The sequence below is a fragment of the Bombina bombina genome, chromosome 5 (assembly GCF_027579735.1).
Source record: "Bombina bombina isolate aBomBom1 chromosome 5, aBomBom1.pri, whole genome shotgun sequence".
NCBI classification, from domain to species: domain Eukaryota; kingdom Metazoa; phylum Chordata; class Amphibia; order Anura; family Bombinatoridae; genus Bombina; species Bombina bombina.
This window is the reverse complement of record NC_069503.1, coordinates 52260415-52275693: the sequence shown is the minus strand read 5'-3', so window position 1 is coordinate 52275693 and position 15279 is coordinate 52260415. Positions and strand designations below refer to the sequence as shown.

General features: G+C 42.4%; 1 protein-coding gene across 1 annotated transcript in view; it reads right to left on the bottom strand.

Annotated features, from left to right (window-relative positions):
• Positions 1 to 841: 841 nt before the first annotated feature.
• The window catches only part of LOC128659825 (zinc finger protein 850-like), a 186718-nt gene continuing 172280 nt past the window's right edge, over positions 842 to 15279 (bottom strand). The window contains exon 2 of the mRNA XM_053713397.1: positions 842 to 3169. Within this exon, the coding sequence (XP_053569372.1) occupies positions 2553 to 3169 (617 nt within the window). The 3' untranslated portion in view covers positions 842 to 2552. The remainder of the gene's footprint in view (positions 3170 to 15279) is intronic.

Here is a 15279-nt window from a genome sequence, read left to right as displayed (position 1 = left end):
CACCAAAATTTCACCACAGTGTCTTAAAGCATTAAAAGTATTGCACACCAAATTTCAGAGCTTTAACCCTTAAATTAACGGAACCGGAGCCATTTTTACATTTAACCCCTATACAGTCCCAGAATGAGGCTCTGTCTATAACTAGAAAGGCCCCCATCTGAAAAAGGTGTCCAACACAGTGCCTGCCATTTTTCTAAACGTTCCCCAAGATTATAATACCAATAATTAGTTAGAATCTGCATAATATGCCTAGTAAAGCAATTGTTTTAGCCCAGAAAAATGTCTACCAGTTTTTAAGCCCTTTTTGAAGCCCTTTATTCTTTTATGTTTAACTAAGAAAATGGCTTACTGGTCCCCATGAGGGGAAATGACAGCCTTCCAGCATTACATGGTCTTGTTAGAAATATGGCTAGTCATACCTTAAGCAGAAAAGACTGCTAACCGTTTCCCCCAACTGAAGTTACTTCATCTCAACAGTCCTGTGTGGAAACAGCAATTGATTTCAGTTACTGTCTGCTAAAATCATCTTCCTCTTACAAACAGAAATCTTCATCCTTTTCTGTTTCAGAGTAAATAGTACATACCAGCACTATTTTAAAATAACAAACACTTGATAGAAGAATAAAACTACATTTAAACACCAAAAAAACTCTTAACCATCTCCGTGGAGATGTTGCCTGTGCAACGGCAAAGAGAATGACTGGGGTGGGCGGAGCCTAGGAGGGATCATGTGACCAGCTTTGCTGGGACTCTTTGCCATTTCCTGTTGGGGAAGAGAATATCCCACAAGTAAGGATGACGCCGTGGACCGGACACACCAATGTTGGAGAAAGCTCTACGCTTGCGCTTAGCAGAACGCAGCAAAGCATGGATCACCTTAGCGACTGCCGTTTCAAACTGGTCCGCAAAATCAGGCAGCCAAACAAACAAACAATCTCCCCCGAAGGGGTAACAGTCAGACCCTGGGGCGCTGCATGTGGGATACGGGACGCCATTAGGGAACGCACCTCACGGGGCGGTGACCTCTCAGAGGTGGACGACTCAGTAGTGCTAGACATTCTCTTATGTTTGGAAGTCGTAGCCTTCTCAAGGCATGTGGAACACAGTTGCACAGGCTGGTCTACCAAAACCTCACAATTAAAACAAGTATAAGACTTAGTTATAGAGGGAGTGCCCTCCAATGCATCAGAATCCTCCATAGCTTTTGTTATGAAAAGATAAGACAGACACATATATAACCACCAATGGCCGGGGCACTCACCACCTCCTATGACCCGGGCTGCAGAAACTGCTTCGTCTCCATCACAGATCAGACCGGAAGTAAAAAATCCCCATCCGGTCACAAGGCTGTCTACGCAGGACCGCCCCTGCCGATGAGAAAGTGCGCCAAAAAATACAGTGCAAAAACTCCCGGAAGAGAACCTGTCAGTTCCACTAAATGCCAGAGCCACATCCAAGCACATAAACGCAGCAATCACATAATAAACTTATCATGTACATACCCCCCTGTTCAATAATCCTCTTATAGGAATATTAAACCTTGATTCTATAAAGATAAAAGGTGCCACACTGTGGCCCCGTCTTCTGTGTTATCATTATATATATGAAAAATGAAACGATCTTACCAGAATCTACACAGTGGAACAGGAACACAGCCCTTCAAGTGTGACAGGTGGTAGCAGTGCTCCTGACATGGACTTGAGAGAAGAAAGCAATCTGCGAAACTCGTCAACGCTGATTGCTGTAGGAGCTGTTAATATGAGTCAGGATGGTGTCACAAAGGGAAGCTCCCTCTGCATCTCTGGATTCTAACGTTCACCCAGGCCCTCAACTGAGAAGCTTGAAGGGTTACTTGTACTCCTGTCCCATAGCGAAGGGGAGACCTCCAATTTTCCAGCACCTCTCTGCCACCCCCTGTAATGAAAGACAAAGAATGACTGGGGGATGAGGGGAGTGGGGGAGGTATTTAAGCCTTTGGCTGTGGTGTCTTTGCTGCCTCCCAGTGGCCAGGTTCTTAATTCCCACTAGTAATGAATGAAGCCGAGGACTCTCCTCCCCTTTAAATGGAAAACCTTTTTTCTACTTTAACACATGTGAAAGGTTTCTTCCCTTGTGAATTATTTCATGAGTTTTCAGACAATTTATACGTGTAAAACTTTTTCCACACTCTGTACATGTGAAACACTTTCTCCTGTGTGACTCCTTTCATGCTTTTTCAGATGACTCTTGTGTAAAACTTTTTCCACACTCTGTACATGTGAAAGGCTTTTCTCCTGTGTGAATCCTTTCATGAATTTTCAGACAATATATATGTGTAAAACTTTTTCCACACTGTGTACAAGTGAAAGACTTTTCTCCTGTGTGACTCCTTTCATGCTTTTTCAGACTACAATTTTGTGTAAAACTTTTTCCACACTCTGTACATGTGAAAGGCTTTTCTCCTGTGTGAATCCTTTCATGAGTTTTCAGATGATTCATGTGTAAAACTTTTTCCACACTCTGTACATGTGAAAGGCTTTTCTCCTGTGTGACTCCTTTCATGAGTTTTCAGATCACTCGTGTGTAAAACTTTTTCCACACTCTGTACATGTGAAAGGCTTTTCTCCTGTGTGACTCCTTTCAAGAGTTTTCAGATTGTTCATATGTGTAAAACTTTTTCCACACTCTGTACATGTGAAAGGCTTTTCTCCTGTGTGACTCCTTTCATGAGTTTTCAGATTGTTCATACGTGTAAAACTTTTTCCACACTCTGTACATGTGAAAGGCTTTTCTCCTGTGTGAATCATTTCATGAATTTTCAGACAATGTATATGTGTAAAACTTTTTCCACACTCTGTACATGTGAAAGGCTTTTCTCCTGTGTGACTCTTTTCATGAATTTTCAGATTATTCTTGTGTGTAAAACTTTTTCCACACTCTGTACATGTGAAAGGCTTTTCTCCTGTGTGAATCCTTTCATGCTTTTTCAGATCACTCTTGTGTGTAAAACTTTTTCCACACTCTGTACATGTGAAAGGCTTTTCTCCTGTATGAATCCTTTCATGAGTTTTCAGATTATTCATACATGTAAAACTTTTTCCACATTCTGTACATGTGAAAGGCTTTTCTCCTGTATGAATCCTTTCATGAGTTTTCAGATTATTCATACGTGTAAAACTTTTTCCACACACTGTACATGTGAAAGGCTTTTCTCCTGTGTGACTCCTTTTATGCTTTTTCAGATCACTCTTTTGTGTAAAAAGTTTTCCACACTCTATACATGTGAACGGCTTTTCTTCTGTGTGACTTCTTTCATGAGTTTTCAGACTACACTTTTCTGTGAAACATTTTCCACACACTGTACATGTGAAATGATTTTCTCCTGTGTGAATCATTTCATGAGTTTTCAGACAATACATTTGTGTAAAACTTTTTCCACACTCTGTACATGTGAACGGCTTTTCTCCGGTGTGAATCTTTTTATGAGTTTTCAGATGATCCATTTGTGTAAAACATTTGCCGCACTCAGGACATGTGTGTGGTTTCTCACCCGTGTGAATTTTGTAGTGTTCTAGTAGAGGAGACTCCCATCTAAAGCTTTTCTGACATTTTGTAGATTTGAAAGATTTCTCCTTGTATGAATCATTTGGCTAGACTGTAGACTTCTCCCTTCTTTAATATGTTTTGAAAACTCAGTAAATGTGTGTGGTGTATCCTCTGGGATAATAATTTCACTAGATAACTCATAAATGTTGTCCTCTTGTTTGATTACTAAATTACTCTCTGTACATAATGATTGCTTCACAGTTCCTGCCAATTCACCATCTTCTTTAAATATCTGCTGTGATATCCCCAATGTTTGTGAATAGTCATTATTGTCTAAGACTTTTAGAGTTTGCGGTATGATGCTTCCTATAGTGAAGGATGGATATGAACTATTCATGTGTTTGTCTACATAAAAAGAAATGGAATAAAGAAAAATAAGAATGTTTATTCTTTATAATATAATTAATCTGAATTAAAAAACATTTTTTATACTCAAAAAATGTCTTCCGTTATGTATTTTTAAATTTATTTACCTGTAAATCACAAATTAAAAAAGGATGACTAGAATGTAAACATTACTACATCATAGTAAACTAAATTACTGATTACTGATGAAAAGACGTTAAAGGGCTGCATTAAACAAGGTGCGTGTGGATAATGTTCTCAGCCAGGGAAGAAATACATCTGTATTCTGGGAAAGTGAGGTGGCATCCACCATCCTCATTTAACATTGCACAAGCAAATGCACATACAGCTCTGCACGGCTCATGCTCACCCAGTCTTAATCATCACAGACTAATTATCAGTGTGAAATGTTTTGAGAGGGTAAGAAGAAGTGACCTTATGATAATCTTAAGCTTTCGGCTGTCTTTTAATTTATATAAACAGCCAAAAACGTTATTCGTTTAATAATACTCACTGTAAAATTAAGCACACAAATCAGTAGTGGTTCTGGGGTGGGGAACACTAGGGGAGTTGTGGGTGTTCCACAAATGGGAACAAGGTAGGCATAAGAGTAGTTATGGATGAGCGAGGTCAGGGCAGGGGAATATGGAGTTACCGGTGTTCTGAGTAATGAACCAGGTCAGGGGGTGAGGTTATGCAGTTGTTGGACATGATCTGTCTAAAAGGGCAGAGGGGGGAGTAGTATTTTTTACCCTCCTCCTCCACCCAATGGGGGTTGCTCCTTCTTTATAATGTCACTGACACAAATATTCTTAAAGATGCAGATATAAATATAATAGTTTATATTTGTTTAATGAGTGATCTATTCTATTTTCCCAGTAATTAAAGTCAGCATAATATCTATTTTACTCACCTAACACATATGAGTTCATGCTGATAACAGGCTCCAATGTCTGTACTCAGGAAGAAGGTTCCCTTATTCACTCCAGCTACATCAATACCTGATATTGCTCAGTTCTTTGGCTGTGTCTGTAAAAAGTATATTAAATGGTTTAGACAGATAATAATAAATAATGGTTCTGATTAACTGTACGTATGGTATAAGGCACGCATAACAATTCATGTGATACAGATCAGCTGTTTAGGTTATTACATATGTGCTATTGATTCAGCACAAGCACTTAGTACAGTTAGCTCTGTGAGTGCTATAATTACCTTTAAATATGAATATTCCCAGAGCTATACAACATAACGGTAGAAAATCTATTTAAGTGGGGCCATATCACAACTTTACAAATATTATATAATTTTTTTTATTTTTTTTTATTGAGGTTCAAAGTAAGGCAAACATGGGACAAAAAAACAAACATAATAATGATGTCCTGTAAACTTCACATGGTACAAATCCATAAATACATAGTATATTTCAAAAGAACATTTTAGAGATATAGTATACAGATAGAATGCCTAATATTCTGGAGAGCCTCCCAGCTGATACCAAAGGTCACTCTTGTACCTCAGAAATTTGCATTAAGAAAATTGTATGGGAGACAATTGCTAATAGAGGAAACCACTTTTGGGTCTCCAGACAAGAACCTCGTTTATTTATTTTTTTACTAGGCTAGATTATCGCTTTAGTATGTATATTGATATTCTAATGTTGCTAATTACATCAACTTAGTGTAAGAAAAATAAAGGGAAAAAAAAACTTATTGTACTGTATATGTTGCCGCTATTAGAAATTAAGGGCTTAAAACAAGGGAGGGGTTGCAGGGAATAACCTTAAGGGTTGTACAATCTATCAGCTCAACTATCAAAGTAATCCACTCCATCTTGGATATAGAACAGTGGAATAACACATATTCAAAGTATACAGGGAGCAGACCAGGTGATAGCATATATAAATAAAAGGCAGCTGTATGTAACTGCTTTACAAGTTGTATTGGAGGCTGAATGGATTTAGAATGCCCTTTGATATGGGTAGGTAAGCATCACTTTAACATATAAACCTATAACAGTAAGATCTACCTGGTCAAAACACCTGGAGGTATAGGAATTTCCCAACAACAACTGAAAAAAAATAAAAAATAAACATGGGACAGTGCAACCTGCAAAACTAATAGGAGAGTGGTTCATTGACCATAAGATAGGTTACAGCTCACTAACTAAGCATGCCAACTCAGCATAATGCATATGCATGACCATACGACTATATTTATTGATTTTATCATTATCTTTCCGCCTCTAGTTCTTCTTCCAAAAGTGATTTCCAAAATCATGATGGAACATTCGTTTGTACTGCTGGTGGCTCCAGCATGGCCACACAGGTTTTGGTGTGCGGATCTTGTTCGGATGGCCAGTTGCCAACCTTGGACACTTCCTTTAAGGCCAGACCTTCTATCTCAAGGCCCATTTTTCCATCAGGATCTCAAATCATTAAATTTGAAGGTATGGAAATTGAACGCTTAGTTCTAAGTCATAGAGGTTTCTCTGACTCAGTGATTAATACTATGTTACAGGCTCGTAAATCTGTATCTAGAAAGATTTATTACCGAGTTTGGAAGACTTACATTTCTTGGTGTTCTTCTCATAAATTCTCTTGGCATTCTTTTAGAATTCCTAGAATTTTACAGTTTCTTCAGGATGGTTTGGATAAGGGTTTATCTGCAAGTTCCTTGAAAGGACAAATCTCTGCTCTTTCTGTTCTGTTTCACAGAAAAATTGCTAATCTTTCTGATATTCATTGTTTTGTACAGGCTTTGGTTCGTATCAAACCTGTCATTAAGTCAATATCTCCTCCTTGGAGTCTTAATTTGGTTTTGAGGGCTTTACAGGCTCCTCCGTTTGAACTTATGCATTCTCTGGACATTAAATTACTTTCTTGGAAAGTCTTGTTCCTTTTGGCCATCTCTTCTGCTAGAAGAGTTTCTGAGTTATCTGCCCTTTCTTGTGAATCTCCTTTTCTGATTTTTCATCAGGATAAGGCGGTGTTTCGGACTTCATTTAAATTTTTACCTAAAGTTGTGAATTCTAACAACATTAGTAGAGAAATTGTTGTCCCTTTGTTGTGTCCTAATCCCAAGAATTCTCTGGAGAGATCTTTACATTCTTTGGATGTAGTAAGAGCTTTGAAATATTATGTTGAAGCTACTAAAGATTTCAGAAAGACTTCTAGTCTATTTGTTATCTTTTCTGGTTCTAGGAAAGGTCAGAAGGCTTCTGCCATTTATTTGGCGTCTTGGTTAAAGCTTTTGATTCATCATGCTTATGTGGAGTCGGGTAAGTCCCCGCCTCAAAGGATTACGGCTCATTCTACTAGGTCAGTTTCTACTTCCTGGGCTTTTAAGAATGAAGCTTCTGTTGATCAGATTTGCAAAGCAGCAACTTGGTCTTCTTTGCATACTTTTACTAAATTCTACCATTTTGATGGTTTTTTTTCTTCAGAAGCAGTTTTTGGTAGAAAAGTACTTCAGGCAGCTGTTTCAGTTTGATTCTTCTGCTTATAACAGGGCATATGAATAGACCGGTCCGGTCGCCAATGGCGACCTAATTTTCTTGCGGGCAAGTAAAATTTTTAAGTTACCAGCCCGAGCGGCGACCTGACATTTTAAGGGGGATATAAGAAGCAATAATAAAAAATGTCAATTTGCCTTTAAAATATGCGCACACACGGGAAAGGAGGGTAGAAAGGGGAGGTTCTTTCTGTTAAATGCATTCAAAGACCTCCCCTTATCTTCATGGCTCTTGGTCTCTTCCTTGTCAGTGGCTACTTCCCACCCCTAAGGTTGTCTGCGCGGGAAGACATCCTGCTAGAGCGGTGAGTCTTCTCTGTGTGTGTATATTAATGAAGTATGGGTTAAAGTGACTATATAGTTATGGTAGGCAGCTTGCTCATGTACATTATGCTGACGTACTCCAGGGTCCTCTGCAGAACTTCAGCACAATGTACACGAGCAAGCTGCCTACTGTAACAATATAGAGCACTGCACAATTTTTCTGGACGCTACTTTTGCTTCAAAAACGGACTTTACCAATTTGTAGAGAACATACCATCTCCATGCACCCAGTCAAATCTGCTTGCATGGCACTGACAGTTGCGCTAGTAGTTGAAAGGCAGCCAGACAGAAAGGGGGAAAAAAGTGTTTTTAACATGCTCGTTATGTCAAAGCTCTATAGGTTGAAGGGTGGCAGCATTAAATATACTTAGTCAATCGTGACCCCACATATGCTGAAGTAAAAAAAAACAGCTACCCTTAGTGGAAAATAAGTCATAGTGGAAAATAAGTCAAGACGGTGCATACAGTATAACAAAGATAGTATCCCTGTTTTTTTGTAGCTGGTGATAGAAAAATATTTTCTAAAGTTAAAGCCTTTTTATTAATACTCAAGTCCCAAATAGTAAGCAGCTTGCAAAACATTCAAATTGAGACCTCTGTCTGCAATGCTTTGTGAGATTACAATAACACTATTTATATTGCCTTTTTAAATAAGATATATACACACTACATGCAGATATACACGGGCGACTAAAGTTTCTTGCGGGCTGGTAAGTTTTGTGATTTACTTGCCCGGTGGGCGAGGGAAGTTTTTGGGTATTCATAGGCCCTGTTATAATTTCATTTTTTTTTCATTATAAAGATTAAAACTTTTGATTTGGGTTGTGGATTTATTTTTCAGCGGAATTGGCTGTCTTTATTTTCTTCTGTTAAGTGTGATCAGTCCACGGGTCATCATTACTTCTGGCATATTACTCCTCCCCAACAGGAAGTGCAAGAGGATTCACCCAGCAGAGCTGCATATAGCTCCTCCCCTCTACGTCACTCCCAGTCATTCTCTTGCACCCAACGACTAGATAGGATGTGTGAGAGGACTATGGTGATTATACTTAGTTTTATATCTTCAATCAAAAGTTTGTTATTTTAAAATAGCACCGGAGTGTGTTATTACCTCTCTGGCAGAGTTTGAAGAAGAATCTACCAGAGTTTTTGCTATGATTTTAGCCGGAGTAGTTAAGATCATATTGCTGTTTCTCGGCCATCTGAGGAGAGGTAAACTTCAGATCAGGGGACAGCGGGCAGATGAATCTGCATAGAGGTATGTAGCAGCTTTTATTTTCTGACAATGGAATTGATGAGAAAATCCTGCCATACCGATATAATGTCATGTATGTATACTTTACACTTCAGTATTCTGGGGAATGGTACTTCACTAGAATTACACTGTAAGAATTACATAAAGCTGTTTAATAACTAGAAATTATGTTTAACGTTTTTGCTGGAATGTAAAATCGTTTTCATTTGCTGAGGTACTGAGTGAATAAATGTTTGGGCACTATTTTTCCACTTGGCAGTTGCTTAATCTTTTTTCTGACAGTTTCTGTTCTCTCTCACTGCTGTGTGTGAGGGGGAGGGGCCGTTTTTTGGCGCTTTTGCTACGCATCAAATATTTCAGTCAGCAGCTCATTGTATTTCCTGCATGATCCGGTTCATCTCTACAGAGCTCAGGGGTCTTCAAAACTTATTTTGAGGGAGGTAATTTCTCTCAGCAGAGCTGTGAGAATTATAGTTGACTGAGATAAAAAACGTTTATTCTGTAATTTGTTTCCTGCTTTCAGAATTTGTTATCTTTGCTAATGGGATTAAACCTTTGCTAAAGTTGTGTTGTTTACACTATAACTGTTTTCAATTTATTAATTTTCAACTGTCATAGATCTTCTGTGCTTCTTAAAGGCACAGTACGTTTTTAATATTATTCTAATTGAATTGTATTCCAAGTTGCAAGTTTATTTGCTAGTGTGTTAGACTTACTGAAATTGTTACTAAGGAGTGGGATAGACCCGGTGTGCCGTTCTCACCCCCTCCGATATTTAGAAAAATGTTTCCAATAGACACCACCACACGGGACTTATGGCAAACGGTCCCTAAGGTGGAGGGAGCAGTTTCTACTTTAGCTAAGCGTACCACTATCCCGGTGGAGGATAGCTGTGCTTTTTCAGATCCAATGGATAAAAAATTAGAGGGTTACCTTAAGAAAATGTTTGTTCAACAAGGTTTTATATTGCAACCCCTTGCATGCATTGCGCCGATCACGGCTGCAGCGGCATTCTGGATTGAGTCTCTGGAAGAGAACATTAGTTCAGCTACTCTGGACGACATTACGGACAGGCTTAGAGTCCTTAAACTAGCTAATTCATTCATTTCGGAGGCCGTAGTACATCTTACTAAACTTACGGCGAAGAATTCAGGATTCGCCATTCAGGCACGCAGGGCGCTGTGGCTAAAATCCTGGTCAGCTGATGTTACTTCTAAGTCTAAATTGCTTAATATACCTTTCAAAGGGCAGACCTTATTCGGGCCCGGGTTGAAAGAGATTATCGCTGACATTACAGGAGGTAAAGGCCATGCCCTGCCTCAGGACAAAGCCAAAGCTAAGGCTAGACAGTCTAATTTTCGTTCCTTTCGTAATTTCAAAGCTGGAGCAGCATCAACTTCCTCTGCACCAAGACAGGAAGGAGCTGTTGCTCGCTACAGACAAGGCTGGAAACCTAACCAGTCCTGGAACAAGGGCAAGCAGACCAGGAAACCTGCTGCTGCCCCTAAAACAGCATGAATTGAGGGCCCCCGATCCGGGATCGGATCTAGTGGGGGGCAGACTTTCTCTCTTCGCCCAGGCTTGGGCAAGAGATGTCCAGTATCCCTGGGCGCTAGAGATAATATCTCAGGGATACCTTCTGGACTTCAAATACTCTCCTCCAAGAGAGAGATTTCATCTGTCAAGGTTGTCAACAATCCAGACAAAGAAAGAGGCGTTTCTACGCTGCGTACAAGAGCTCTTGTTAATGGGAGTAATCCATCCTGTTCCACGATCGGAACAGGGACAGGGGTTTTACTCAAATCTGTTTGTGGTTCCCAAAAAAGAGGGAACTTTCAGACCAATCCTGGACTTAAAGATCCTAAACAAATTCCTAAGAGTTCCATCGTTCAAGATGGAGACTATTCGGACAATTTTACCTATGATCCAAGAGGGTCAGTACATGACCACTGTAGATTTAAAAGATGCCTACCTTCACATACCGATTCACAAAGATCATTACCGGTACCTAAGGTTTGCCTTCCTAGACAGGCATTACCAGTTTGTGGCTCTTCCATTCGGATTGGCTACAGCTCCAAGAATCTTCACAAAGGTTCTGGGTGCTCTTCTGGCGGTACTAAGACCGCGGGGAATCTCGGTAGCTCCATACCTAGACGACATTCTGATTCAAGCTTCAAGCTTTCAAACTGCCAAGTCTCATACAGAGTTAGTACTGGCATTTCTAAGGTCACATGGATGGAAGGTGAACGAAAAGAAAAGTTCACTCGTTCCACTCACAAGAGTTCCCTTCCTGGGGACTCTTATAGATTCTGTAGAAATGAAGATTTACCTGACAGAGGACAGGCTAACAAGACTTCAAAGTGCTTGCCGCACCCTTCATTCCATTCAACACCCGTCAGTGGCTCAATGCATGGAGGTAATCGGCTTAATGGTAGCGGCAATGGACATAGTACCCTTTGCACGCTTACACCTCAGACCACTGCAACTGTGCATGCTAAGTCAGTGGAATGGGGATTACTCAGACTTATCCCCTTCTCTGAATCTGGATCAAGAGACCAGAAATTCTCTTCTATGGTGGCTTTCTCGGCCACATCTGTCCAGGGGGATGCCATTCAGCAGACCAGACTGGACAATTGTAACAACAGACGCCAGCCTTCTAGGTTGGGGTGCCGTCTGGAATTCTCTGAAGGCTCAGGGACAATGGAGTCTGGAGGAGAGTCTCCTGCCAATAAACATTCTGGAATTGAGAGCAGTTCTCAATGCCCTCCTGGCTTGGCCCCAGTTGACAACTCGGGGGTTCATCAGGTTTCAGTCGGACAACATCACGACTGTAGCTTACATCAACCATCAGGGAGGGACAAGAAGCTCCCTAGCTATGATGGAAGTATCAAAGATAATTCGCTGGGCAGAGTCTCACTCTTGCCACCTGTCAGCAATCCACATCCCGGGAGTGGAGAACTGGGAGGCGGATTTCTTAAGTCGTCAGACTTTTCATCCGGGGGAGTGGGAACTCCATCCGGAGGTCTTTGCCCAAATACTTCGACGTTGGGGCAAACCAGAGATAGATCTCATGGCGTCTCGACAGAACGCCAAGCTTCCTCGTTACGGGTCCAGATCCAGGGATCCAGGAGCAGTCCTGATAGATGCCCTGACAGCACCTTGGGACTTCAGGATTGCTTACGTGTTTCCACCCTTCCCGATGCTTCCTCGATTGATTGCCAGAATCAAACAAGAGAGAGCATCAGTGATTCTAATAGCTCCTGCGTGGCCACGCAGGACTTGGTATGTAGACCTGGTGGACATGTCATCCTGTCCACCTTGGTCTCTACCTCTGAAACAGGACCTTCTGATACAGGGTCCCTTCAAACATCAAAATCTAACTTCTCTGAAGCGGACTGCTTGGAAATTGAACGCTTGATTTTATCAAGACGTGGGTTTTCCGAGTCAGTTATTGATACCTTAATACAGGCTAGGAAGCCTGTTACCAGAAAGATTTACCATAAGATATGGCGTAAATACCTATATTGGTGTGAATCCAAAGGTTACTCTTGGAGTAAGGTTAGGATTCCTAGGATATTGTCTTTTCTACAAGAAGGTTTAGAAAAGGGTTTATCTGCTAGTTCATTAAAGGGACAGATCTCAGCTCTGTCCATTCTGTTACACAAACGTCTGTCAGAAGTTCCTGACGTCCAGGCTTTTTGTCAGGCTTTGGCCAGGATTAAGCCTGTGTTTAAAACTGTTGCTCCACCATGGAGTTTAAACCTTGTTTTTAATGTTTTACAGGGCGTTCCGTTTGAACCCCTTCATTCCATTGATATAAAGTTGTTATCTTGGAAAGTTCTATTTTTAATGGCTGTTACAGAAGCATTAGTTATTTTGTTGTGAAGAGCTTATTTCCCAGCAGCAATGCCTGAACCAGCAAGCCAGCGCCTAAGAAGGGCTCCAAGAAAACTGTAACAAGTTTCATTTCATAAAGAGTTAACTCTTTTTTTTCAGCTTTTAGAAACTATTGTCTAATCACCTCTGGAGCCAGACTGCTAATTGATAAGATGAACTTGTAAACTTGTTATCTTAAGTACTGTAATCCTATTGTGGCCTGTCAAAGGACAGTGCTCTCTATCTAAATGTGTGATGGGGGATTTTGTGCTTCCCCCCCTCTCCCCCTGGGAGTGCCCTGTGTGCATGTAACCTTAATAAAAAGCAGGCTGGGCATCCCAGTCCTGAGTTCTTGTTTGACCCTCAATCGCAGCGTTGACTCGTTTTTGTGGGCAGAAGGGTATCCTAGCTGTACTGCAGCTAGGGGAGATTATTCTATATTTGCGAGACTCATATAGAATACTATGGAAAGCAGCTTCTCCCCTCTTTAGCAATAGGGATCCAGGCTACTAAGCGGTCCATCTCTCAGCGAGACTAAGGGTAACCGTAACATTTGGCGGCAGCGGCGGGATTTTCCTGGATTTCCTAGGAGAGGTACAGAACGGAAAAATTGAAGCGTACAACCCTAAAGGATTTACTTGAAAGCAGAGGGGGGTACGCCAGCAACCGGCCGAGGAGAGAGCTGATCGCAGAATTGACCGAACTGGATCAGAGCTTCACAATGGCGGAAACACCGACCACGATTAGTGACGAAAAAACCAGGATTGTTCGGGAAAGGCTCTCATTATACGGGCCGAACCCCTCCATGGAATTGGTACAGCAGTTGATGGCGGAGGCGGACGAGGATATACGAGAGACTCGAGCCCACGAACTCAACCTAGCGAACGCACACCGCAATGCTGAAGCCCCGCAGGTAATCATCCCTGTCGAAAATGCTGGGAGGCCCAAGATACCCTATGCGGCATTTCGACCCTTCCTAGAGAGCGAGACAGGGATTGATGAATATTTGGCGGACTTCGAAAGGCAATGTGCCCTGCACCAGATTCCCAACAGAGAGTGGCCCACGATATTGTCTGGGAAACTATCCGGGCGAGCCCTGGAAGCCTTTCGTACTCTGGGTGCTGAGGAAGTGACACAGTATGAGCTAGTTAAGGAGACACTGTTGCGACGGTACGCTGTAACTCCGGACACGTATCGCCGACAGTTTCGGGGCACGGAAAAGAAGCCTAACGATACCCATATGGAATGGGCGCACCGAATGCGGAGAGCGGCAAATCACTGGCTGAGCGGAAGTAAAGCGGTGACTGGGGAGGAAATTTTACAATTGTTTCTCTTAGAACATTTTTATAATGGCATGGAACAGCAAGGGAAGGAATGGCTGCGAGACAGGCGGCCTTCTACCTTAGAAGAAGCAGCCAAATTGGCCGATGAACATTATGACTCCCGTCTTCACGAACCCATGAACTACCGAGCTCCAGCACGGGTCGAACCCAGAGAGGTTTACCGTGCACCCCCTCGTGCTGAATTCCGAGCCCTGGTGCCCACAGGGCCCGTCCGACACTCAGGACCACCCAATAACAGCTCTGAGCGTCCCAGACCGACTTGCCACCGATGCAAGCAACCAGGGCATTTCATGGCTAGCTGCCCCCTTAATACGCACCAGACACCCAGGAATTACAATTACCCCTCTGGGTCCTATCGTCCGGCCCGGGCCCTCTGTGTTAACCAAGAGGCCCCTATGGAGGGATATGTGGGGCCGCTTCACGAGGCAGACCCTGTATATGCTGCCTCAGATAACCGCCAGCACCATCGGCAGAGGGTATGGCTCGAGGGGCGATCTACCGAGGGATTGCGAGACACAGGGGCTACTATCACGCTGGTACAGAGTCATTTGGTGCCAGAGCACAAGCGATCCGGACAGACTGTGGCCGTTAGAGTGGCGGGGGGGGATGTGTACAAAATTCCAACAGCTAAAGTGCATCTTGATTGGGGAGCGGGAAAGGGGGCTGTGAACGTGGGCCTAATGGATAATTTACCTGCCGAAGTACTACTGGGCAACGATTTGGGCCCCATGACTTCTGCCTATGCTCCAGTATGCAACAACGAGGCGGACCCAGTGACTACACGGGCCCAAGCCCGGACGGAGCGAGAGCTCTCACCAGTGCGGGAGACACAGGTAAGACCTACCCCGACCTTGCCTGACAGGTTAGGCCCCATACCCTGGGACACCCCAGATGCCTTCGAGGCAGAGTCTAAGACTGACCCGACCTTACAAAAGTACCGGGAACGAGCAGAGACCGGAGGGGGCGGGGCAGATAACGAAACATTCTTATGGGAAAAAGGGAAACTATACCGCTGGACAGAGAAAAGGGGACAGCGTAG